Source organism: Odontomachus brunneus, unplaced genomic scaffold, assembly GCF_010583005.1.
Source record: "Odontomachus brunneus isolate Ranch 3 - 2012 unplaced genomic scaffold, Obru_v1 Obru_scaffold_013, whole genome shotgun sequence".
Lineage (NCBI taxonomy): Eukaryota > Metazoa > Arthropoda > Insecta > Hymenoptera > Formicidae > Odontomachus > Odontomachus brunneus.
Window position 1 is genome coordinate 2604228 of NW_022639463.1, and position 23662 is coordinate 2627889.

The 23662-nt window shown below is 43.9% G+C and overlaps 3 protein-coding genes across 5 annotated transcripts; 2 read left to right on the plus strand and 1 right to left on the minus strand.

Moving 5' to 3' along the window:
• The first annotated feature begins 997 nt into the window (after positions 1–997).
• Positions 998–6472, plus strand: LOC116840953. Of its 2 annotated transcripts, none has more exons than XM_032808334.1 (11): positions 998–1146; positions 1587–1857; positions 2049–2212; positions 3006–3153; positions 3242–3415; positions 3517–3627; positions 3870–4056; positions 4594–4919; positions 5054–5245; positions 5744–5911; positions 6200–6472. In XM_032808334.1, the coding sequence occupies exons 1-10, from the start codon at positions 1078–1080 to the stop codon at positions 5884–5886; spliced, it is 1785 nt and encodes a 594-aa protein (XP_032664225.1). In that variant the 5' UTR covers positions 998–1077; the 3' UTR covers positions 5887–5911; positions 6200–6472. The 2 variants fall into 2 exon arrangements, with proteins under 2 accessions (XP_032664225.1, XP_032664227.1); XM_032808336.1 differs by having other exon boundaries at positions 4594–4829.
• On the minus strand, positions 4533–19077 carry LOC116840952. Of its 2 annotated transcripts, XR_004377455.1 has the most exons (7): positions 18746–19077; positions 9229–11244; positions 8834–9139; positions 8367–8600; positions 7823–8284; positions 7064–7346; positions 4533–4917 (listed from the first exon to the last, which is right to left on the minus strand). XR_004377455.1 is itself a non-coding variant. In XM_032808333.1 (6 exons), the coding sequence occupies exons 1-6, from the start codon at positions 18758–18760 to the stop codon at positions 7326–7328; spliced, it is 3054 nt and encodes a 1017-aa protein (XP_032664224.1). In that variant the 5' UTR covers positions 18761–19077; the 3' UTR covers positions 4533–7325. The 2 variants fall into 2 exon arrangements, 1 of the variants encoding a protein (XP_032664224.1); XM_032808333.1 differs by having other exon boundaries at positions 4533–7346.
• A 1964-nt stretch (positions 19078–21041) lies between these two features.
• Positions 21042–23294, plus strand: LOC116841100. Its single transcript, XM_032808640.1, has one exon. It carries the CDS (start codon positions 21085–21087, stop codon positions 21781–21783), a length of 699 nt encoding a protein of 232 aa, XP_032664531.1. The 5' UTR covers positions 21042–21084; the 3' UTR covers positions 21784–23294.
• The last annotated feature ends 368 nt before the right edge of the window (positions 23295–23662 follow it).

Consider the following 23662-nt stretch of genomic DNA (forward strand, 5'->3'; position numbering starts at 1 on the left):
TATCGTAATCGCTGATCGACATTTCTTTCTTTCTCTGATGACTGTTCATCGGTTCCGAAGACTGCAGTGCTATCTCGTCTTAATGCTATCTCGTGTTAATGCTTCATGTATCTGAGAAATTGATAATCATTGATCAAAGAGAGAGAGAAAGAGGTGAAAGGATGAGAGAGAATTTCGAGCGATCGACGTTTATTGAACGATTAGGTATTTCCTTCGGTATTGCTTAAAATATCGGGCGTTTTAAGGGTTGTTTCTAAGCAAATGGGCATTAGTAAATCATGCATAAACGTTTATCATGCGAACTTTTGCACTTTTTGTTGAATCAACGATAGATCATATCAATAATAAAGATGCACGTCAGATTAGATTAATCTTCAGCTACACACGCTTCTTATCTGTCACAAATGCGAATTCAGTTTGGTCATCGTCAGTATGACTTTTGTCACTGCGCGAAACAGATTGCTGTATCGACTAGTTATCGGACTATATGCAACTTCGCTTTCGCGTACGATCGTTGTCGGCGTATCAGCGCTGTCGAGCATATCTTTACTCGAGGAAACACTCTGTGAGAAAGAGAAGGATATCGATGCGACTTATGTAACAACATTACAACTTATGCAGACGTGTGATACTTAAGACTACGAGATTCTTCTTGCAAAACACACTTCGAGTAGCGTAACTTCAAACCGGTTGGACAATATCGTGTAATATTGTGAGATTCGCTGATTCACCGCTGCAAGTAAATTAAAATCGTCTCCAATGCCACGACTAAAACTGCAGATAGCGCGTTGCTTTTGACGAGACTACTAGAAGTAGTTATCGCCACGATCAATCGGCAACACCCACTGAATCTAAGATCGCGAAAGATCGTCGCGTGACATAGGGAGTTAATTAATCCGTGAAAGGGCCGGCGACTGTGCGAATAATAAATCTAAAGGTGAGATGTATGGGATAGCTGCTTGAGGAATTCATATTATTCCACCTGACGTTTCGTCACCTCGCACCTGGAATCATTAATTCATCAAAGTTCGCTTTGACGTTGTGCAACTGCGAGAGTGTCTCACGTTCACTTTCGAGATGCCTACGAAAGTACCGCCAGACGGAGGATGGGGATGGATGATCGTCGTGGCTCACGCGTTAAACAGTGTAAGTCGCGTCTCGGGGAATTTTAACCCATTAACCCATTGAGGGCCATGATGATTCCACGTGTTCAATTAAAGAATCAGCCTGTTTACTTCCTGGATTCTTAATTAATGTTAGAAATATTCTTTATAAAGGGGCGGATATATATAACTGGAAATTAGGTGCTGAGAATACCAGAATAAAGATATATATTCATTACTTGATTTTATTCAATATAAAGAACATAAATATGTGAAACACATGCTGCTAATAGGTTAAGATCCTAGCGCGAAAGTACGCTAAAAATAATGATGCGCATACGACTTCCGTGATGAAAATATAAGCCATTAAAGGCCATCACAAGATCTCACAAACGTGTTCAATTAAAGGATTAGTCTGCTTACTTCTTAGAGAACGTAGCGGCAACACTATGGCGAAATAATCTGAGGATCATTATTCCGTAGTTGTCGACTATAGCGGTGATACAAGCATTTGGATTGGTATTCAAGGAATCCTTCACCAAACTCAATCTCACCGCGACTGACACGGCGGTCATAATCAACGTGAATTTTGCGTTTGGTATGCTACTGGGTGTGTTCAACGGGCCTCTCCTGAAGACCTACGGTTACCGGAAGGTATCGATAGTCGGGAGCATGTTACTATCGCTCGGAGTGACGATGACGGCATTCTCCAACAGCTTCACCCTCATTATTTTATTTTATGGATTACTGGCCTGTGAGTAAGACAAAAAGAATCAGGTGGTCGACCTGAGTCGAGACCAGTGCTGCTATCACGAATCTGTTTAAATTCACTATCATCATTATAGAAATATAAATATGCGTGTTATTAAAGTATAATGCAAATTTCTCACAGTATAACGTACGCGCAAATTAATCGTCGATCTCGTTTGCGTTCCTTTCTCACAGCCGCGGGCATGGGACTGTCGATATCCGGATTTTCCTTGGCGGTGAATTCTTACTTCACCAAGAAACGGACACGAGCTATGAGCCTGGCCGTGACTATCATGGGCATCGGGCCGATCATCATGCCCCAAGTGGTGTCCTTCTTGCTGTCGACTTACGACGTTCAGGTACCCAGCTACGAGGCTCAGTGGGCGAGTAAAGTAACGCGATGGATAGAAGATGCTCTCCCAGGCGCGAGACCGCGCGGATTAACGAAAGGATGCCGGGAAATACAAAGTCTCGTCGTGTTCTCGCACGCGCGACTTCGATAAGGCCGGCATCTCCGGTCAGGATTAAAGCCGATCGTAAAGTACCGCAACAATTACTTATCGATGTGGGTCGGCTCATTTATTTTGCTGTCGAGCTGACTGCACGGTCCACGTTTAATGTCGCGAACGGTGATTCGCGATCCTCCGCGCGCGCGGAACTGTCGATTTACGGCGCGAGTTTAATGGTCCGTTCAGCGAGACGTGTTCTCCTCTTTTCTTTCCTCTTTCTCGCATTACTTCCATTTGTCCGATCGTGATAGGCGAGTTATAATTATTTGCGAATTATATCGCTACCGAAGGGTATCACTCGCGACTCAAAGGGCGCAACATTTCAAACAGTGGCGTCAATTCCGACTAGCCAGATACCTCAGCCACTATAATAATCAATCAATTGATGAAATTATTAGTAATTTTATGTGTCACGATTGATTAATTTTTATTATTGATTCTTTTGGTCAAAGAAACTTTTAATCGATTAATGCCCAACTCTGCCAAATACTACTCAGACACCCGACATCTTTCGAATTATTAACTCACTAAGGATAATTGTTCAAATTTCTCGAGTACTTTGATACCTGAAACATACCTCCGCCCATCGAGAGAGTATTTGAAAATACCCAGTTTTTATATTAACAGCACTAATCTCAAACAGGGGACGATCTTGTTGCTTGGCGCTTACAGTCTGCATTCGTTGGTGGGCGCTATGTTGTTACAGCCGCTTAAGTGGCATATGAAAAGCATACCCATCTGCTTAGAAACAATCCCTAAAACAACTGACATTTTGAACAATACCGAAGGAGGTACCTATTCGTTCAGTAAATCGTCGATCGCGCGCGACACTCGGAATCCTCTCTCATTCTTTCGCCTCTAATTATCAATTTCTCACAGATACGTCAAGCATTAACGTCGAAGACGAAATAGCACTACCATCTTCGAGATCGTTGACGAACAGTCATCAGAGAAAGAGAAAAATGTCGACCATCGATCACGATAGCGAAGTCGGAAGCATTTATGGATTCGATACGCCTCTACCTCGGCAGACTTCTGTGGAGACTAGAACAAGTATGGGCCGATAACACACAAGTCCTTCACGATTTATTAAAATTGTAAATTAATCGAATGGTTTTGACGCAAGTATTAGGAGTACAAAATTCACATTTCAGACACGTCGCACGACGCGAATTACGACATCGAGATGTCGATAATAAACGGGACATCGATGACGAATTTGTATGGAAGCCGCAAATATTTGAAACCTTCATGGTGGAATTCGAGTAACTATGAGCAGATAACGTAACGATCTCGTAACGATTAAAAACCGCCATTTTTTTAGAAACACGCGGAGTCGACTTTTTCTTTGCGCGAAGAAGTTGTAACATTTTTCATGAATTTCTAATTTCCTACGAGTAGCGTCTGAACGCATTTCCGCCGCGGAAAAAATCGACTCCAACCTCGTCGGAGAATCGTTAGAATTAAGATCGTGAGCAATCTGACAGTCTGTGTGGTGTGCTTTTAGCGAACAGCGTCAATCTCGGTAGCAGCATAAAAATCTTCGAGGAGCCCGCGCCGATAACGAAAAAACTGATCTTTATCGGTGACAACGAAGTAAATGGGAATTGTCAAAACAACGTGGAAAAAGATTCGCTGATTGAGAAAAAAACAGATAACTCTCCGACCGTAGTAAACGACGACGACAATAATAAGTACGTACGAGGAAATGTGATGTGGCTTTTAACTTATCGAAGACCGCAATTATTCTATGAATGTTTATAACTGAAGAATCAGGCTATCTCTTTCCTAAAAAGGTCCCAGATTAGTTTAGATTAGGTCAGAACTACACTTATTCATATTTATTATTTCTAAGTGTTATATCTTATATGAACTGAACGCAAATCAGTTAAAATAACACAATAACAATATATTAAACTGACACACGGGTATATTAAAAATTCAATGCAAGATTTTCTATACCAATCGACTTCAACACAAATACAAAATATTTCTTACCATGTATACAGAAATTCTAAGGGACGTCTTGAGGATATCCAGGAGACGTCCTAAGGACATAAGGATTCCTCAGGACATCCACAAGACGTTCCTTGGAGGTGCGTACTGATATTTTCTCATTCCGATCGCCTGCAAAATGAAAAGAAATCGTTGCTCGATAAAATACGCGATATAAAAATATCGTTTTTATTTACTGATTTTTATTTTTAATACAACGCATGATTACGTTGCAGTAGCGAGAGTAAATCCGCCATCCGGCGATTCCTGCAATGGTTCGCCTCCATGTACGATCTCGATCTGTTGCGCGATCCGATCTACGTGAACATGATGCTTGGTATGTCGGTGGCGATTTTCGCGGAAGCGAACTTCTCGCTACTGACGCCGTTCATTCTCGCTGACATGAACATGACAACGTCAGAAATCGCTAGCGCCATGAGCCTCATCGCGATGGCCGATCTCATTAACAGAGGTGCGTCTCCTTTCCTGGAGGAGTGGCTGCATCAGCCGGCCAGAGTGATGTACCTGTTCAGCCTGTGCCTTCTGATAATTAGCCGAACCTGTAACGTATACTGACGATATCTCCTTGTTGAATATTAACTTAAAAAGAGAGAAAGAAGAAAGAGACAGACGTGTAAAAAGGAAGAAAAGAAACAGCGAATTTATGATTGTATTCTTGCTTGTTTTCCGGCGCAGCGTTGCTCTTCGTGAACAGCTTTATCGGAGTGTTGATCGTGGCTGTCGGATTGGGAATGGCGAAAGGAATTCGATCGGTTTACATGGTCCTGGTGATTCCTAATCACGTGCCCATTGCAAAATTACCCAGCGCCTCGGGTATTCAGATGATGGTCAATGGATTGATACTCACATGCTTCGGCCCCTTAATCGGTATAAGATTATTCGTCCGCTTTCCCTTCGCGTGTCAATTTCTTTCAACAATGTCGCCTTTTATTTCATATGTGATTTGTGTGACGTATATTCTTTTGCGAAACAATATTCACACATTTTCTTTTCAAGCTAGCATTGCGTTAAGTAGCCGTAATTGCAAACCACTTGTTTAAAAATTTGTGTCATAAATTGTGACAGCAATCAAAGTGACAATAGAGCATAAATATCAGCCTCCTATTATATATTCTTATCTAATATATAAGAATATAATGGAGGTACTTGCGTCTTGCCTGAATTTTCCACTGTAGTTATGATGTCGGGTGTCTCATTTCCGTCATTTCAATCATGGCAAATTAGCGCGCAGACTCATGAATAGTGGCTCGCAACTGTGATCATTTGATGCGAAAGAATGTATTCAAGTTGTTTTGCGAATGAATGCACACGCGCACCGTTAACACGAATGAACGAATATTAAAACGAAGAACTGACTTGTTGCAGGTGTAATACGGGATAGTACCGGGAGCTACTCAACCTGTATTATTCTGATCAATTGCGTGACCGCCATCACGGTGACTATGTGGCTAACGGAGATGGTGATTCGGACGTGCTCCGCGCGACGGAAATCGAGATCGTTGACATGATTATAAACCGGCGCTCCAAATAATTGTACGTCTCTTTAAATAAATTATATTTATTTACGCGTGTTGCGGGGGAGTTGCAGAACATTGTGTTCGAAAGCGCGACTATGAGCTGACTTGACAATCGCGGAGGAGGGCTGCATTTCCTAACTAGTGCGATTCTCGATTTCACGTGAAGCGCGTGAAAGGGAATTAAAAATTCTTACATGCCTCTATTACGGTCGGCGTGTTAAAACTTCTATCCTCGCGGCACGCTCGCAATTAAGGTCGTGTCCTTGTTCGATGCCATTTACCGCAGAAGTGGATCTAATTACAGCGCCTAGTCGACTCGCGCGACGTTGTCGGCGGCTAGAGTGTATCCGCGACGATACGTCGTTCAGACAATGGAACACCTCTTTTCCCACCTGCTTCCGGCGGCAGTTCCCACGTCTCGCTGTGACAGGCAACGTGTGATCTCCTTGAAGAGACCCGGAAAGGAAGTTCGAAGGTCAATGAAATGTAGATAATGTTGCATCGAGCCACGATCAGCGCTGTTACATTCATCTGACTCTCGCGACTTCTCGCTCATTAAATCTATGATCTCTCTGAACGCGATAACGTCCGATTTTCTCCCCTGACATGCGCGCGCTGACTTGGGAAGCAAAGCGCAAAGACGCCATTTCTATTCTCTTCGCGTCCAAGAAAATCAGAGACTAAGAGAAGAACGACGTATACACATGCAAAGTGCTTTTGTCGAATATCGTACGACGGAATCGAGTCTCTCTTTCTCTGCCATACGATTTTGCATTAGAACGAACGACGCCGAAGGAGGTGCTCAAAATTCGGGATCCAGAGTCTCCTTTCACCGTACAATCGGCCGAGTCGCGCGCGATATGCATGTATGCATAACACGAACGCGTATATTTAGATGCAACGGTGCGCGAATAGTCGTGACACTTCTTGACGAACGGCCAGCTTTGCGAAATCGGCGAAAGTGACGTTCGAGCGTGGCCAGCGAATGCGTGAAAAGCGGATTAAGGTGGACAGGTGAACGCGACCAGACTGCGAGGCGAAAACGATTTTCTAAAGCTGAGATGCAAAGAGGAAGAAAGAGGATGAGAGCAACGGTACTTGCGATTTTACCCTGCGAGTAAAATCGACTGGGATTTATTGTGCGGGGTTACTTATAACAGAAACTTACAAAAATACACTCGTCCGGATTACGAGATACATGGATCCGCTGCACTGGCCACGATAATCACTTGCGCACTTACGTAGGATCGAAGCACCCGTTTTTACATGAAGGCGCCGTCAGATCGAAGAGGTTCGTGAAAACGCGGTCGGGAGGCTGCGCTTTCAACCGATTGTTCACAGTCGCTTGTCGTCCGCGTTAAAGCACACACTGTCAGGCACTGTCTACACATGCACAACCAATTGTCTTAAGCATTCTCCACGTGAATGCGTCATCGCTTGGCACGCGACACCTGTAAAAGGGATATGAAAAGAGGTCAAAATGCCAGGCATAGAGACGAGATTCAACCAAACTGTTTAGACAGCAAGCGTAGAGAAGTCATTTCTAATTTCCTTCACGCCCAGGAAGTTCAGAGCCTAAGGCTCATTTGATAATAGTTACTACTTGAAACTCAAGTGAGATACTCAGATTTAAATTCAGAGTTAGATGAGAATTTTTCAGTTGAATCGCGATTACTTACTTGAAACTTGTCTCAAATAAGATACTCAGGTTTGAATTCAAAGTTAGACATGAATTATTCAACTAAATCGCGATTATAAATGTAATATTGCGTATATTATAGAATTTAAATGAACGACTCAACTCTAAATTCAAATCTAAGTATTTCACGTGGGAAAAGTTTCAAGTAATGACTATTAACATAGGCCTAGGAAAAGAACAGCGCATGCATAAGCAAAGCACGTTGTTTAGACTGACAACAATACATGCCTTCGAGTGTCCATCGTACAGCACAAGGCCCTCAGGTTCGCTGTCTTCGTGATCTTCGTGCCCGCTATCGTTGAGCGATCCGAAGTCCTCGTGCTCCATGATGCCCCAGAGAGGAACACTGTCGGGACCGGTGGAAGCCACCGCCAAGTTATTTACAGCCTGAGGCAGCACTTGGTAGGCCTTCTCGATCGACTCGAACGGGTCGGTCTCCTTCTGACTCTCCTTAATGTCCACTTTCGAAGCTTCGGTCAATTCTATCGAGTTCCTCTCCGCCCCCTTTGTCGTTGCACTGGAAGTAGTCAGGATAGGCTGCGGCGTCACCACGTAGACTCGTTCCTTGCTCACTGGAGAAATGTCCATGGGGAAATCTTGCCATGCGAAGTCGTTCGCCGAACGCGCGGTGACGATGTCGACGGAGCCCTCGGTAGAAACCTTGGACTGATCCTTGTCTCCTGTTACCACCTTGAACAAAAGACACGGAAGAGCTGTCGCGGATGATCACCCAAGATTATACGTCGACCTCTTCGAGGTTTCGCTTAATTACTTGTATTCGAGGTCCTTCTACGTGGTTGCTGGATGAACCTTCGCGTTCTTGGTCATTGAAACTGAATCCACCCAATGTGAATGTTTTGACGCTCTCGTCGCGAAAATTGTCCACATGGACATCGACAGGCTCGATAGTCGTCAGGTACTTGTCGGGAATCTGCTTCGAAGGGAAGAGATACGGTTTGGCTGAACTGGGTGACGCTGTAGTGGCGGTAGTGCCTTTTGAATATTCCTAAATTGAGCGCAGATAAAGTATATACATGTATTGTTAATCCGACAAAAAATGCTGTTGAATCAGTAGATGTAGTCAACAACGCCGTAGTTAAAATAGGTCTTGATTCAATAACATTGCTGAATCATTGAATCAAGGAATTTATTCCAAATAGGGTGCTGATCCCTTCTTAAAAGATTTGGCATATGTTCGCAAGAACTTATTCATGCATGAATAAGAAGCATGTAACATGCCTGTATCGTCCAATTGTCGATGTTCTTCTGCAATCTGTGCACGTCTATGGAATTGTTCACCTTGATCCCGGCCGGTTTACCGGTGACCTCTTCCGATATCGCTACAGTGACAGGCCAAGTCTGCAAGCTGTGGGAGGAGTCCGGAAGAGCTGACACTTTAATCTTCTTCCGTGACTCTTCATTGATGTAATTATCACGATCGGAGGCATCACCCGTAGGTAAGGCCTTTCGCCCGTAATTCTGGTCGCGCACCGGTTGGAACGGAACCGGCGTGTGCTTCGACGTGTAGGGTATGATCACCTGCACCTAAACAATTTAAGTCGCGACAGCAGATTATAAGATCGTGCTTCCCTTAAAATCGCGCTTCTACTCGAGTAAACTTTTGGCCGAGTCACCTTTTTATTCCTCTTCGGACTCTGTGAACTGGTGTGCAGGTTCGTGTCCTCCAAGTCGACATCGACATTTTCACCCGACTGGTCGATCTGGTGTTCAGGCACATTGTCGTAAACATTCACCAGAGAGTCCCAAAGCGACCCTCTCTCCGTGCTCCTCGTGGTCGTCGACGTGACATCTGGCCGGAAGTATCCCGCCAGGTTGTGTGTGAGCGACTGAAAGTAGGAGACTTTCTGTTCTTGAGGATCCGCGGGACTACGATGAGCGTCGTTGACGAGCTGAGAGCTCGCGCTGTCGTCGATCGCATTCGATTTCTCAAGCGACTCCAAGGACTCGAACGTCTTCAGCACGTCATCCGCGGGGAAGCGCGACTCCGTCAAGGCGGGAATGCCTGAATGAGTCCTGAAGTGCTCGACGCCGGGCGCCAAGGTCGTCGCGCCGCCTGTCTCGACACTCTCGTTCAAATCCGTGAGCGCGTTAGAGGTCGGTGGTATCGAGGACGAGTGCGTCCGACTTTCACCTTTGTGCGTGAGATCTAGCAACGGTGACTCTTCAAAATGTATTGGATCTTCAATCTTCGCGGGAGATCCGTCTGTGGCGCGCGAAGGCGCGTGGGAATCCGTAACGACGCTGCCGCTGGAGAACAAGTCGTTGTACTGATGCTGGTAATTGTCCGATGGCCGATCGAGACCGGAAATACCGTAGCTGCTTGGGAGATTCGGGGCGATCTGGCTGGAATTGTCGAGAAAACCATCAGGTTCCAACACGTTCGATCCAGCGATATGAAATCCTCCATTATTGAGCGCTCCCAAGGACTGATGATCTGCAACAGCGGAACTGCCGAAGGAAGCTTGATGACTCACGACGTCGAGCGAGCCTTGATGATGAGTCGCGGTATTCTCGAATCCTTGCGCACCCAAGACAGGATCCGCGTGACCGTGAGACACTTGAGTGCCGCTGGAGGACAAGTCGCCGTGCCCGCCGTGATACTGAACGTGCGGATGTTCCAATCCACTGTTGCTCACGCCGATGCCAGTGTATCCCAGGCCCTGATGAACGACTCCTAGATTCGAATGGGTCGAGGGATTATTCGGGTAAATGGATGGCTCAATATGTCCATTATTAGAACCAGACTCCACTGCACTCGGGAAAATGCCATTTCCCGTAAGCGGGTCGCTCCCAGACAACGGTGGTGCGTTCAGATACTCTGGGACTCCACCCAGAGTGGGTTGTATGAGTGGGTTGTAATTGAAATCCGTCGCTTTGAAGAGCGGCGGCGTCGCTCCGGGATACAATTGCGGATTCGGTAATGGATTGAGCAAAGGTACGTTCTGTGCCGCGGTAGGTAACGGCAACGCAAAGGAAAGGTCTGGAGCTCGGATTTCTTGCGAGGCAGCGTGATAAGCGTCATGAACTATAGGATTACTGGGCGGTAAATAGCTTCCGCTTGAAGGTGGCGGCTGAAGTGGCGGCAGCGACGGTGGTGAGACGAAGGACGCGTCAGCAGAGTGGTGAGACGCTTCACCGTTCACAGGAATCCAAGGTACTTTGTTGCAAGGGTTACAGTTCTTCGGTGCGCGATATTGCGGATGGTTGTTGAAGATTGGCGGCAAAGGCGGCCTGTCGTAAATCGGAGGCGACGAGTCGCCATAACCGGATGATCCGGAAATTGGTGGTGGAGGTGGAGGAGGAGGAGGAGGTTGAATGTACCTCGGTTGCGGGGGATGGGCTTCAAGACGCGGCGGTGGCGGCGGCGGCAGCGGTGGCGGTGACGCAGAAACATAGTTGAAAGGGTTCAACCAGCTCATCAGCTTCGCGAAGTATCCCGGCTGCTCAGCCGGAGGAGCCAACCTCGCGGTCCTGCCGGGAGGAAACTTTGGCAGAGGCGGTGGGACGAGATACTCGTTTAAGCCGATCCTGCGAGTGTGTCGGATCAAGTCGGGACCGTCCCGACCGTTCTTGAAGATCGACGGGGATGCGCCGAGAGCGCATACCAGCGACAATAGAAATAGCAAGACCTGAAACGCGGAAAGGCGTGGCGTTAAAATCGATCTTGAATGCCAGCACCCAAAAACTAGAATCTCATCTTCAGCGAAATCCTCTTATATATGACTTTAAGAGGGTTCTTCTAAAACCTGAAGGAAAATATTCTAAGCACAATATTACTCCTCTTCATTAGAAGAGAAAGAATTATTCTTTCGGTAAAAGTTTTTGCTTAGTAAACAAGATTACAGAAAATATCTTGCGAATAATACAAGTTTTTGCTTAGTAAACAAGATTACAGAAAGTACCTTGCGAATAATATATTCTCTATTTGGATGTTAGAGTATTTTTTTTACTTAAAAAAATCCCTTTTAAGTTCATAACAGAAGGATTCCGCTAGAGGTAAGATTATACATTTTTGAGTGAGCAACAATCAAAATGACAAGATCTAAAATGCGAAAAATCGCGTTGATGTCAATTAATTTAAAGTTTGTTCAGTGGAATCTTCCGCTAATAACGTCACTTGATCGTTTCACGCATTCATCTGTGGATGCACGACGGAGAGAAACAAACGAGACGTGTGTATTGCCGTTGAAGTTAATGGATGCGCGTCCTAACAGCGGTCTTTCTCCTCGCTCGGCAACGGCACGTCGATATTATTCGAGGTATCATTTGACGAATGAAAGCCCGCGCGCGTTATGTTATTATGTATACTTCCCGCGACAGTAGTCAATGGCGACGGGAAGGAGAATAAGCCGCGATGCGCGAGCGAAGTGGGTCGCCCCGTGAGAATCGTTCTGCGTCGTCGTGGATTATGTATGCCGTGCGCGAAACTAGACGTCTTCTCTCCCTCGTTACTTCACAGCGGTGTCTTCGTTGGGACCTCGGTTTTCCTCTCCTTAGTCCTGGATTCAGCTGATTACCCCGCTTTAGCGCGCCACTTCGGATCTGGCCGCTCGTAATTTATGCATACGCGCGCGCGCGCGCTCGCAAGGAAACGCATATCGCTGCGCAGTGAAAATCGTCCCATTGCGAAGTGAGTAACAATCGTTCACGGCTGTCTTCAGCCACCGAACTACCCAGCAGCAAATCACACGCTCGTCGCGGTAATCCACATTCTTTCGCGCGTTATTAAAGCAAACGTCGTTCAGTTTTACGCCGAGCGCCTCTTACGCGCTATCCGCTCGCGCGTTCTCGCATGTACAGATGAGGCGCGCGCGCGCCCGTCACAATTCCCAGACGGGCTTTTAAAACGAGCGAAAAGGCAATTTGCGATTGCCATTGAGGTAGGTTCGACGGCTGTTCAACCTATTTCGCCGATACAGAACTCCGCAATCATCCTCTGCTCGAGGAAAGCCCAAGTCGTGTCAGCTAGTGATTACCGATGCAAAGAGGCAACGGGTCAAGAGGCATGCGAACGCGATATCGGTGGTAAGGTCGAGAACGCGCCGCGGATTCGATTCCGCGCAATTGCTCGCGCGAGTTTCTTCCACCAACGTGGCAGCGGGGAAGAGAAGAAAGTCGCGGGAGACTGCGAAGAAAATGAACGAAATGATCGAGAAGAGAAGATCAGAGGACGCGATCCTGTATCCGACTTGGGAATCACTGAGATTCTCTCACGTAAATTGAATAAGAGACGCTACGGGAGAGCTCCACGTGCTAGTTCCTCGTGTATATGTACGCACGCATATGTGTGCCGTCCTCCTATCTCTTTCTGTCTCTCGCTCTCTTTCTTTTTTCTCTCGCTCTCTTTCTCTCTCTCTCTTTGCTTCTTCTTTCGATCTCTCTCCTTCCCGTGAGAGAGAACGAGAGTAGTCGTGGGTGACCGTGTTTGTCCCGCGAACCGGAAGTCGCGTAAGAAAGTGAAGAAACGGAAAAAAAGAGGAAAGATACACGCGAAAGTCGTGTAAAAGGCGCCCATCTAATGATGCGTTAAGTACGACCGCGAATTATGCAAATTACTGCCAACGTGCGCCTCGCGTCACTGCGATGCGTATAATGCGCAAATCGTGCGCGATACTAAAAGCGCACACGACTCTTCGTTCACGGTATCAGCTTGGCAGCTCGGTCCATCCCGTTTTGCTCTTGGTACACGTAATAATACAAAGCTTCATAATCAGCGACACATTTGCATGAGTCAATTCCACTCAGTTTGAATATTCCGTGAGCCTTCTTCTTCTTCCCCTTCTTCTTCTTCTTTGTTTTCTTTTTCTTCAGCGTCTGACGCCGACACTTTCCTTCGCAAGACGACACTGTTTCCCGAGGCGGATATTTAATGGAAGATGTCAGTAGGCTACGAACACCCGGCAGCTATTAACCGGACACAGATCGTAGAATAATAGCAATTCCTCTGCGAGTGCTCTCGAGATCAAGGACACGGGGAAGCGAGTCGGGATTCAACGGGAGAAGCGGATAGATTCGATTTCTCGGCCAGATCGGTGAGAAAACAGCTGGGCGAGAGCACGCGGATTTGGCACACCGGTGATTTCATCAGCATCATCATCGACAACCGACATTCGTTCATTGAACATACCGAGCTCTTCTCTTCTCTCCCCTAATCGTTCGAAACGTTACGCTCGTTTAGACGAAAGATTACGGTTCCATCGAGCGACGGCGATACATTGCCGCCGACCACAACACGAGATCGCGGGGTCTTGACACAGAAGATGCAACATGAGAAAATGCGCACGGCACATTCGCAGCAGCGTAATCACGTCGGCGGTCGGCGATCAATGCTGCGATCCATCGACATAAATTCGCTGTTCAAGCGGTACCAATTTTTGAGGACACGTCGATGAAACATTGCGCGAACACACGCAACTTAAACAAACATGTTTCTCTCTACACTCAGCATGAAAATCTCATTAAGTTACCGTGATTCTCGAGACCAAACATCTTCTGTTTTGTTCCAACAAAAGAGTAGTAGCAGCAATATGTATGTATAAAGTTCTTATCACTAACGCTATCATTTTTCCTGACAATAACTGACTATAACTGATTTTCCTGGCTAATGCTGATTTTCTTGACTAACGTTGGTTTTCCTTATTACAAAGTTTATGCAATTACAGTCACATATACCAAACCCTTTTTCTCAGTGTACATGAAGAAAATATTACAGTGAGAATTATAATAATTTATTACAACAATTTTGATGTAACCTTTGCTGTAATATTTTCTCCATGCACACATAAATCGAGACAATTGTACCATTCATAAGCAACAGCTGCTTCTTAGTCATTTCAAATATGGAAACAACGCGCTAGTCTGCAAATGATAATCATTTGTATTAATTAATGATCGCGCATTCTCGGTTGATCCTGATTTATCACAGACGCGTGACGGCCCGATATTAATGTGACACGAGTACACGTTGTAGATGCTAATAAACGTCCGGCCGAAAGCGACGAGCATGCAGTCGCTGATAGCGGTCGCTTCGTCATTAAGAACATCTCACACGGCCGCGGAGAGAGATTCGTTACTGAAATGTCCGATTATTAAAATTGATTACGCCACTGCGCGCGAACTCGTCGCCAAACGGTGGATGTGACGGGCGCACACACTCGAAACGTGTAATGTAGGTAAGTGGGCTGTGGGTATTACGAGAGTCGAGGGGTCCACAGTGAAAGAAGACGATGTAACGCGGGACCGCGCGCATGCTAGTGTGAGTGCGTGTGTATACGGAGAGCCACGGCTCGGAAAACGAACAGTGGCGCTAAACGCAGCCGATAACGAGACTGTGCTCTCGTTACTTGGGATAACGTCGCCCGCAATGAAACGATTATCATTGATTAGCGACGCGCACGCGAGAAATCTCGGGGAAATATCCCGTGAAATGGATCCTCAAAGGCGAAACTTTCGATGCCTGGTGCTGCTGATCATTTTCTTCGCTAGTGATGTTAAATTTGCGATCGAGGTAGTCGTGTACAGGGTGTCCCAGAATAACCTGCGAAGCTCTCCATCCACTATATCCCTCGCGTGATCATTCACAAATCTTTTTTAATTAACATCTCGATAATTATCGCAAATATCATAAAACAGTATATAGGACTTTTATATTAATCCGCCTCCACGAGAGCTTCGAAGATTGATCTGAGATCTCTCGATTTCGTTTCAAATTAATAGTGATTAGGTAATAAAGCGAATGTAATTTTGTTTAATGTAATAGCAAATTAATGAGCGGGGATGCGTCATTGAAAATATGGTAATTAGGGATACAATTACCTCAAGTCATTTTCCATGTAACAATCCGAAAGATCTATATTTTCCGACAAGTTTTCAGAGAGACGTCAGACGGAACGCGTCTGAGACCGAGAGGACATTGTCACTTTTCACAGCAAATTCCAAAACTCGACAATTCCGTGGGAACGCTCGAGTGAAAATCAAGGGAATCTCGAGGAGTTTGTAGAAGAGACGAGCCCTAACGGTGCTTGGACGGGTGTGGGAGACAATTGCAGGAGCGTCGAGACGGTGAGAGTTAACGTCAGCGTATTTACATCGCGAGTTGCTCCAGTTGGGCGTGCGCGTCACGAAAATACAACACACATCGAGCGTTCGCTTCTAACAATCTGCGCGATTTTCCTCAAGTGAATTCAGGTTTTTATATCACATTTTGCGCGACACGCTGTTTCGAAGAAACCCTCTTTCTTCTAGATTCTTTTAGTATCTTTTTCATATCGTAGTATCTTTTAGTATCCCTATCTTGTCATTCTATATGATGCGTATGAGTGTAATATGAGCCACATTACACTCATAAGAGACGCAAGCTTTGCAGAACGATTTAATAAGTTGCTGTCAAACTCACGTACATCTGTCTATCTGGGTTGCTGCCTAATTTACACGTACACCTGTCTATCCGAGCATACGCAATGTGAATTAAACTGGAAAGTGCGGCACACATATTTTTTTTATGTTGCCGCCACGCTATCTGCAGATTGAATCCGCGGATCGGCAATATTAGAGATATCGAGATCTCTCGCTCTGAAAAATCCAATCGCGTCGGTCCCGCGAAGTGAAAAGGGAAGATGAAGGCCGAATCTATACGGTGTTGGGAAGTGTCTCGTCAGATACGCACAAAGAAAGCACGACCCACATTGGCGACGAATGTGTCAGTATTGACAACACGCGAAAGGATGCGCCTGACAAACGGAAGAAGGTTTCACCTTTATTTTGTCAACGCAATCGTTGGCTTACTTGTCGCGTTTCTTCAAACTAATGGCACACGAGAACAAACTCACGTTGCGTCACACGAGTATAAATTAGGCACGCGAGCCTCTCCGATACACCCACTTTGAGCCACGATGTTGACAATTCGTAGAAACATTGAATGTCATAAAGAGTGTGACGACACCGTTTCCTTTCCTCTTCTTCACGAGGTACTATTAAGTCAGTCAAAATATCCGATTCGATTTTTTTATACAAATTTTACTAAACGATAGTTGATAGGATAAGTTAAATATTTAGGACAAGAAATGAATGTAAGGAGGACGATAAGGAATAGAATGAATGTGAATGAGGTAGATGAAACCAAGTTCCTTTCTGGCATTGTAAGCTGAAGTAATAAAATTATTATTCTCTATACTAAGCGACAGTTGACGAATAATTCCTTCGTGATTAATATCGCTACGGGTTGTTTACGGGTCATCAACGAGCATTAATCGTTGTCGATGATCTTCCATTCTGACAGCGAAATATTATTAGAATCTCGTTGCCTGTATTACAAAGTATGTGACGTTTACAAAAAAGACGAACTTTTTGACTGAGCTAATGCAAAAGGTTTCTATGTTTGAAAGTTGACGCCGGGTTGAAGTAGATAAATAGCTCTTCAGATTCGTTGGGAGACGTCAAACGCACGTGCAGATGGGCTTCAATCAAAACCGGCCCCATAAAGCGTGACAATAGAAAGTAAGCCTAAAATCTCCTCTTCTGAGAAGATGATTTCTCGCGCTCCCGTGCTTCATCCGTTAACAGCACACCTGTGTGTACTCGGAACTGAAACTAGTGCGGCGAGCTAACTAGTGCCGTGGAGCACAGCATCAGCGACATGATGGATGTCGTCCAAAAGAGGACAGACGCGTCAAATTTTAATCCTCCATGAACAAATGGAAGGAGAAAACCGGCGATATCCCGAACAATAATCCCACAGGACGATACGCGCAGAGTGCTCCGGCGAGGCTTCCGCGCTTTGCCGCGCAAGTTTTTGGAAATCACGGCTGGATGAGGTGTGCGAATCGGAAAGCGACAGATTTAGGTCATCCGAAAGAGTTTCCCTGTTCAACTGGCGCCGTGCCGAACGGCACGATCGTTCGTCTCGAAAGCGACGTACCTCTTTGTCGCTTGTTCGTCGTGCGCGATCGACGATTCATGGCGTGCATAAATCAGCCGCGGCTTTCGAGACACAGCATTAACATACCACTCCGACGATGTTGGCTAATTAAAGAACATGACTTCGTGAAATGATTTCAGCGAGATCCGATCGATCTGTCCCAAAGGAGAGCGTAACTTCGAAATTTCGAGTGAATCGATTTGCACAAGGTCTGTGGTACAATAGATTTTGAAAAAAAAACACACTTAGTCCATGGAATCACACACAGGCACACATACACACGCGCGCGCGCGCGCTCGGGTGCAATCACTTTTCCATAATTATCTACATTATATTGTAATCATCAATTTACTATAACGGTACTCGTCACTCGTGCGTATCAAATATGCAAACAAATTCGAGGCGATTTCACCGGCGAAACGGCGCTTCCCAAACTTTCATAATTATCGCGACATGAGACAATAAAAAATAGAGATTCTACCATTGTCTTCGTTATATTTGTGAACCAAATATATATATTGCATTAATCATTAAATTTATATCGTACAATAATAAGAATTTTTAGTTACACTCAGATATTCATTATATTTTACATGACAGATTGTTTTCAACCAATTTCGAACATTTCTTTAATATTTCTTTCCTATTTTTATCTAGTCATTTTATGTGATAAATGTAAATGCCATATGAATCACTCATAAAGGGTGCAGTTCTTACAAATCGACTAATAAAATTGCTGCTAAAGTTATGTACACCTGAAATTCTATCTGGATTGCTGTCAAATTTACGTACCTGTCTATCTGAGTATATACAATGTAAGTTAAATTCGAAAGTACGGCATACATATTTTTTTACGTTGCCAAGTCTGACTACTTCACAATACCTCCCGCTACTTCGTGGTCCTTCGGCTCGCACAATTTGCCTCATTATCCTCATTGCGAGGAACATTACGACGAAAAAGAAGAACCCAGATACGCGTTCATAGATTTCCACGTTTCATAGTCACAATGGAAATGATTTTATGAAACTTATCGAAACGACTCGCTTATTAACTTCACGATTGGACAGCAAGTTGGTAACAATTCAAGATAAATTTAGGATGTCACATTGATTGATCACAGTGGCAGTATCATCGACAATGCTAACGATTCCACTGACAGCTCTTTATGTTAAAATAAACGACGTCTCCTGCCATTATTACTGTTACTACTCACTGTTCGAGGGTCCATCTCTCTCACAGTCAGGACCTTCCCGTTAGAAACATGTCACAAGTCGCACGCGGCAAGCGAAATCTCACTGCTCGTCCTGTATCTCTCCTCGCGGCAAAACTGAATATCTCTCTCGCGCGAAACTCTCGGTCCTACTCCGTCATCCTCGCGGCACTGCAAAAGCGCGACCGGCGAGAGCGCGAGGACCCGGATTCTCCTCCTCGCCGCGCGAAGGTGAAGGTTGAAGTGGAAGGACGCAGGATCGAAAAGGTGCGAGATCACATACGCGGAGGGGGGGAACGGGGATGGAGGAAATGGGAGGAAAGATGCGCACTTGACTAAGGTCAAAGAGAGAGTCCATTGGAGCGTCTTCAACCCAAGTCACTTATATACATCTGCGCTTCTCTCCTTCTTTCCTGCCGTCTCTCTCTCTCTCTTTCTCTCTCTCTCTCTCTCTCTTCGTCTCCCTCTTTGTATCTCCCTTCCGTCGCACCTTTCCCTCCGCTCCAGTGAAGGATTCCTCTATGTAAGTAACTAATTTCCGAACTAGCTGTTACACAGGAAGAAGAAGGGATTCACCGTCTGCCCGGAGAACTCCCCCAATGACAATGTAAATACGGGGAGTACTACCTGGAATCAAGACTCGAAAATTGGGATATCCGTCATGCAAATATAAAGATTTCTTATAGTGATGCTTGATCACTGTTTTATATTTCAGTACAGTGTCATGCGTTATATTTATTTTCTGTGTGTAGCATATTAAGTTATATATAAAATAATTAAGTAATAAGTAAAATAATTGGGTCTAAAAAATTGCTTGTACGGGCTCTATAAAGAGCCGATAAAACGACTATAAAAAATTAAAAGAATAAAAAGAAATTTATCTTGAAAATTAAAAATTAAACGGAATTGATTAAAAATATTAATATGATTGAAAATATTAATTAATAAAATAATTAATATTAAAAAATAATTGATTAGAAATGAGTAAATTTAATTAAAAATTGAAACTTTAAATTAAAAAATTTTTTAATTGAAAAAATAAAATAGGTTACATTTATTTAGCGCGATTTTTGGTAATTCAGAATCATCACTCAAGCGTTTGTACAATCAACGGCAAGCAATAGAGGTGAAATGAATTTTCAAAACGGAGAGACAAGAAGCAACATAAATCCCCGCGACATACGCGGAATACGCATACGCCGACCTATTTCGTCCCGATGCGTACGGACGTGCAGAATATGCACGCATAATCGACGCGCGGTGCCAGCACGCACAACCGCGAGCAATGTTACGTTCAGACAGTAAAACCCAGCGCGACTTTCTCGTCGCTTTCTGGCGATTTTGTATTCCGTGGATTCACCCTCGGTTTCCTCGTCGTAAGGTCGCGTTCAAAAGCACGCGCGCGCGCGGGCACGCGGAATCGTTTCACCTGGAAAGGATCGTCGGGGATGCGCAGCCGCCGTCTCGATTTCACGACATCGAGTATGCAGCGCTCACATTTTTATCGAGTCACAGTGACATATGACACTAAATTATTGTCTGATTACGTTAGAAGGAAGTCAAAGAACGTCAATGAGTAAAGCTAGCAAAACCCCCATTAATCTTTTCAGGGTTACTGGCACGTACGTATACATTTAAACGCATTACATTCTTTTTAAACTCAAACATTGTCGCTAAAGATATAATAAACATTACAATAAACAAGTATCGAATATATATGAGTGTGTAATATAGAATATATATGAATAAATATATATGAATGAACATTTATCGCAAAAATATTCTATAATATGAAGAAAAGGAATCTCTTTATATGATTGATTCATATGATAGATGTCGTATCTATCTCACTTGAAAATTGAGTCAGAATTTCTCCTGACTTTAATAAATTCATCTCTGAAGAAGTAAATTCTGAGAGAAGAAAATTCTTAAAGAGTTTCAATATATAAGAACTTCCCCGGTGGGAAGAGTTTTAGCATCGATTCCCAGTAAACACCAAGTAACAGTAATATAACATCAATGGTACAATTTCCCACTCAACAATATAACTGTTCCATAACACAACAATATAATAGTTATATTGTTGAGTGGGAAATTGTAACATTGACGTTACGTTACTGTTACTTGATGCTTACTAGGTTGTAAGTAAGACGTGGAAGTTTGCGAGGAAATCGAGGAGTCGTCTTCGCGTCCTCGCGTTATCTGCACGCAATTATATTTGGATGTACAGCTGTCTTGACTTAGATCCTAGTTAAAACCAGCCCATAATATATGATAAGCGACGGGAACGTGATAAAACTCATCGCTGTGAATGCATCAAAAACAGTCGCGTTGAATCTTTCATGCAGCACCACACGCAGCGCAACATGGCGAGCTTCTTCGTCTTCGTTCTGTCGTGCTTCCTGTTCTTCCTCTGCCCGATCGGGATCGCGGAAGCTCAGACAGTGCCGCCGATCTGCCTAGGCCTCGGCGCCTTTCAGATCTACGACGGAACATGTAAGAATTATTACATATGCGTGAACGACGGCGAGAAGATAGTGCCGGTGGTGCTCGCATGCGCCACCACGGCCGTATTCGACCCTGTTCTAAGCAGATGCGTAACCGGGACGACGTGCCCACAAACAACGACTCCGGTGACCTGCACAGAATATGGCACCTTCGAGATCTACGACGGAACGTGCAAGAATTACTACATATGCATAAACGATGGCATGAACCTGGTAGCAGTGATACTCTCATGCGCCACAACAGCTATATTTGATCCTACTCTGGGTAGATGCCTACCTGGGGCGATGTGCTTACAAACGACGACAACGACGACGACGACATTGGCGCCGCCGACTACCGCGGCACCCTGCATGCGATACGGAAGATTCCCGATACCAGACGTGAACTGCAAGAAGTATTACCTGTGCTACTGGGACGGCATCCGTTACGCTATAATGGGTAATCTCACGTGTCCGAACACCCTGGTGTTTGATCCGACCTCGGAGAAGTGCGTGCTGCCGCAGCAGTACATCTGCTTGGGTATAGTGGGATAAACGAATCGTCTTATGTCGCGAGATCGCAATCCGCAGAATGCGTAGATGTGATTTCATGGGAAATATTGCAGTGAGCGTCAGTGTCTGTTATATAAATTGCCCGTTAAGACCGAAATAAACGATCTTGCCGGGCAATTTGTCTGTCGATTGTCAGTCACTGTGAAATTAAATTCGTCGAAGGTGCTAGAAATATTGCGAGTCGATTAATGATGTTAGATGGAGAAGGACCTGAGAAAAGATACTAAAACACACTTTCACCTTCCCATATATACTGACATGGAGAATATAATTATTTGTACACGAAGAAAATATTGTAGTGAAAATTACGTTAATTATATTTGTCCTTAGAACGTTTTCTGTGCTACTTGAAGTGATAGCACAAGTTACTGTAAAAAGTAACAGTAATACTATAATAATAAATTCGACACGATATCTACAAAATAAAATACATTCAAGTAATCAAAATAATGTTATAATAAACATTCAGACGAGCATATCGTTTTTTAACAAAAGTTCTGTATGATAATTACAAAAATTTTGTTATAATTTTTATTACGAAACGTCTGCAACGTTCTAAATTAATTTGTAATGTTGAAGTTATTATATTGTGTATAACAATGAATAAAATTCGCGTACTAAAAACTCTTATAAATTTTTCATTCTTAGAAATTTGATACCTTTATGCTTCGTAATTATTTGTAATGAGATATCGTAAACAGATTCCCAACATACTAAACGAACGTTATAAGCCGACAGAAAAATAATAAGCCAGCCTCCGACTATCGCGTGCTTAACAGTCTGGCTTATCGGCCGCGGCATTATTTTCAACTTAATAGAAACAATAAAAGTACATAACAATTCATCGTTAGTGCGAACCGTTATAGACGCGATCCGGCCGGTGCGATTGTACGACCACTGTTCGCGATTAATTATTTTTGAGCGTTATGAACGCGCGAGCTATAATCAATCTCGCGACAATCGGGCGCGCGTTACCTCGTTAAAGATTATTAAACGCTGTAAATATCAATTTTTCTGCTCCTATCACGTCGCAAAAATGCAAAATAAGCCGCTTAGGGCAACACTGTCAAAATAATTATTGGAGATCACACCAACATATAGTAATAGTACATATTTATTTCGTATGAATAATTACACTTGGCTTACAACCGTAGACGAGCGTTGCTCTTTACTTGTAAAAATTCGTGAATGCGTTCTAGCAAATGGGACATCATAGTTTTGTTAATTCTTCTCTATTCACTCGAAAAAATGGTCTTGCGATCGTGGCGGAAAGTATCTAGAGATATAGCTAAGATGAATTAATGATCAGTAAACACTGCGATTCGCATATATTTTGTATTCGATTAATATAGATGACAGAGTCAGGATTTATATTTAAATTATTTGTAAAGGTTTTATCAAAAAAAAAACCTGTGGTACATAAATCCAGATTAAGGTTTGTCATATTTCCTGTAAAAGTGATTGTGATAAATAAAAAAAGACTAGCAACGAGAGACGAACGAATGACATTCATTTAAATTTGCTTGCAGTTATTGCCAAAATACCGCTGCTGTAAATTCTACGTACCACAGACAATTTTTTTTAGCAGATATAAATAACAACCATAAATTTTAACTGACATTCAGAATTCTACTTAGATTAATAAAGCATTTTTTTGAGTGTCGTATTTCTCGAAAAGCGAATTGCCTTATTTTGTCTAAACCTTAGAGGTTTTCTCTTATAAATCTATCATAATTAAATAAACATGCGAAATTTTGCACAGTAAGATAAAAATACCAATGCTTGGACACTTATAACACTTACATTTAATTTTAGATATTTTTATTGTTTTGGTTTTTAAATACGAATATTTAAATTTTCA

Bases quoted from the DNA above. Each gene is read 5' to 3' on its own strand.
- LOC116841100 (XM_032808640.1), top strand. From the start codon at position 21,085: ATGCAGCACCACACGCAGCGCAACATGGCGAGCTTCTTCGTCTTCGTT.
- LOC116840952 (XM_032808333.1), bottom strand. The intron at 9,140-9,228 runs GTGACTCGGCCA...TAAATTGTTTAG, and splicing joins GTCCGAAGAGGAATAAAAAG to GTGCAGGTGATCATACCCTA. The intron at 8,285-8,366 runs GTAATTAAGCGA...CTTTTGTTCAAG, and splicing joins TAGAAGGACCTCGAATACAA to GTGGTAACAGGAGACAAGGA.
- LOC116840953 (XM_032808334.1), top strand. From the start codon at position 1,078: ATGCCTACGAAAGTACCGCCAGACGGAGGATGGGGATGGATGATCGTC. The intron at 1,858-2,048 runs GTGAGTAAGACA...CCTTTCTCACAG, and splicing joins ATTTTATGGATTACTGGCCT to CCGCGGGCATGGGACTGTCG. The intron at 2,213-3,005 runs GTACCCAGCTAC...AATCTCAAACAG, and splicing joins TGTCGACTTACGACGTTCAG to GGGACGATCTTGTTGCTTGG.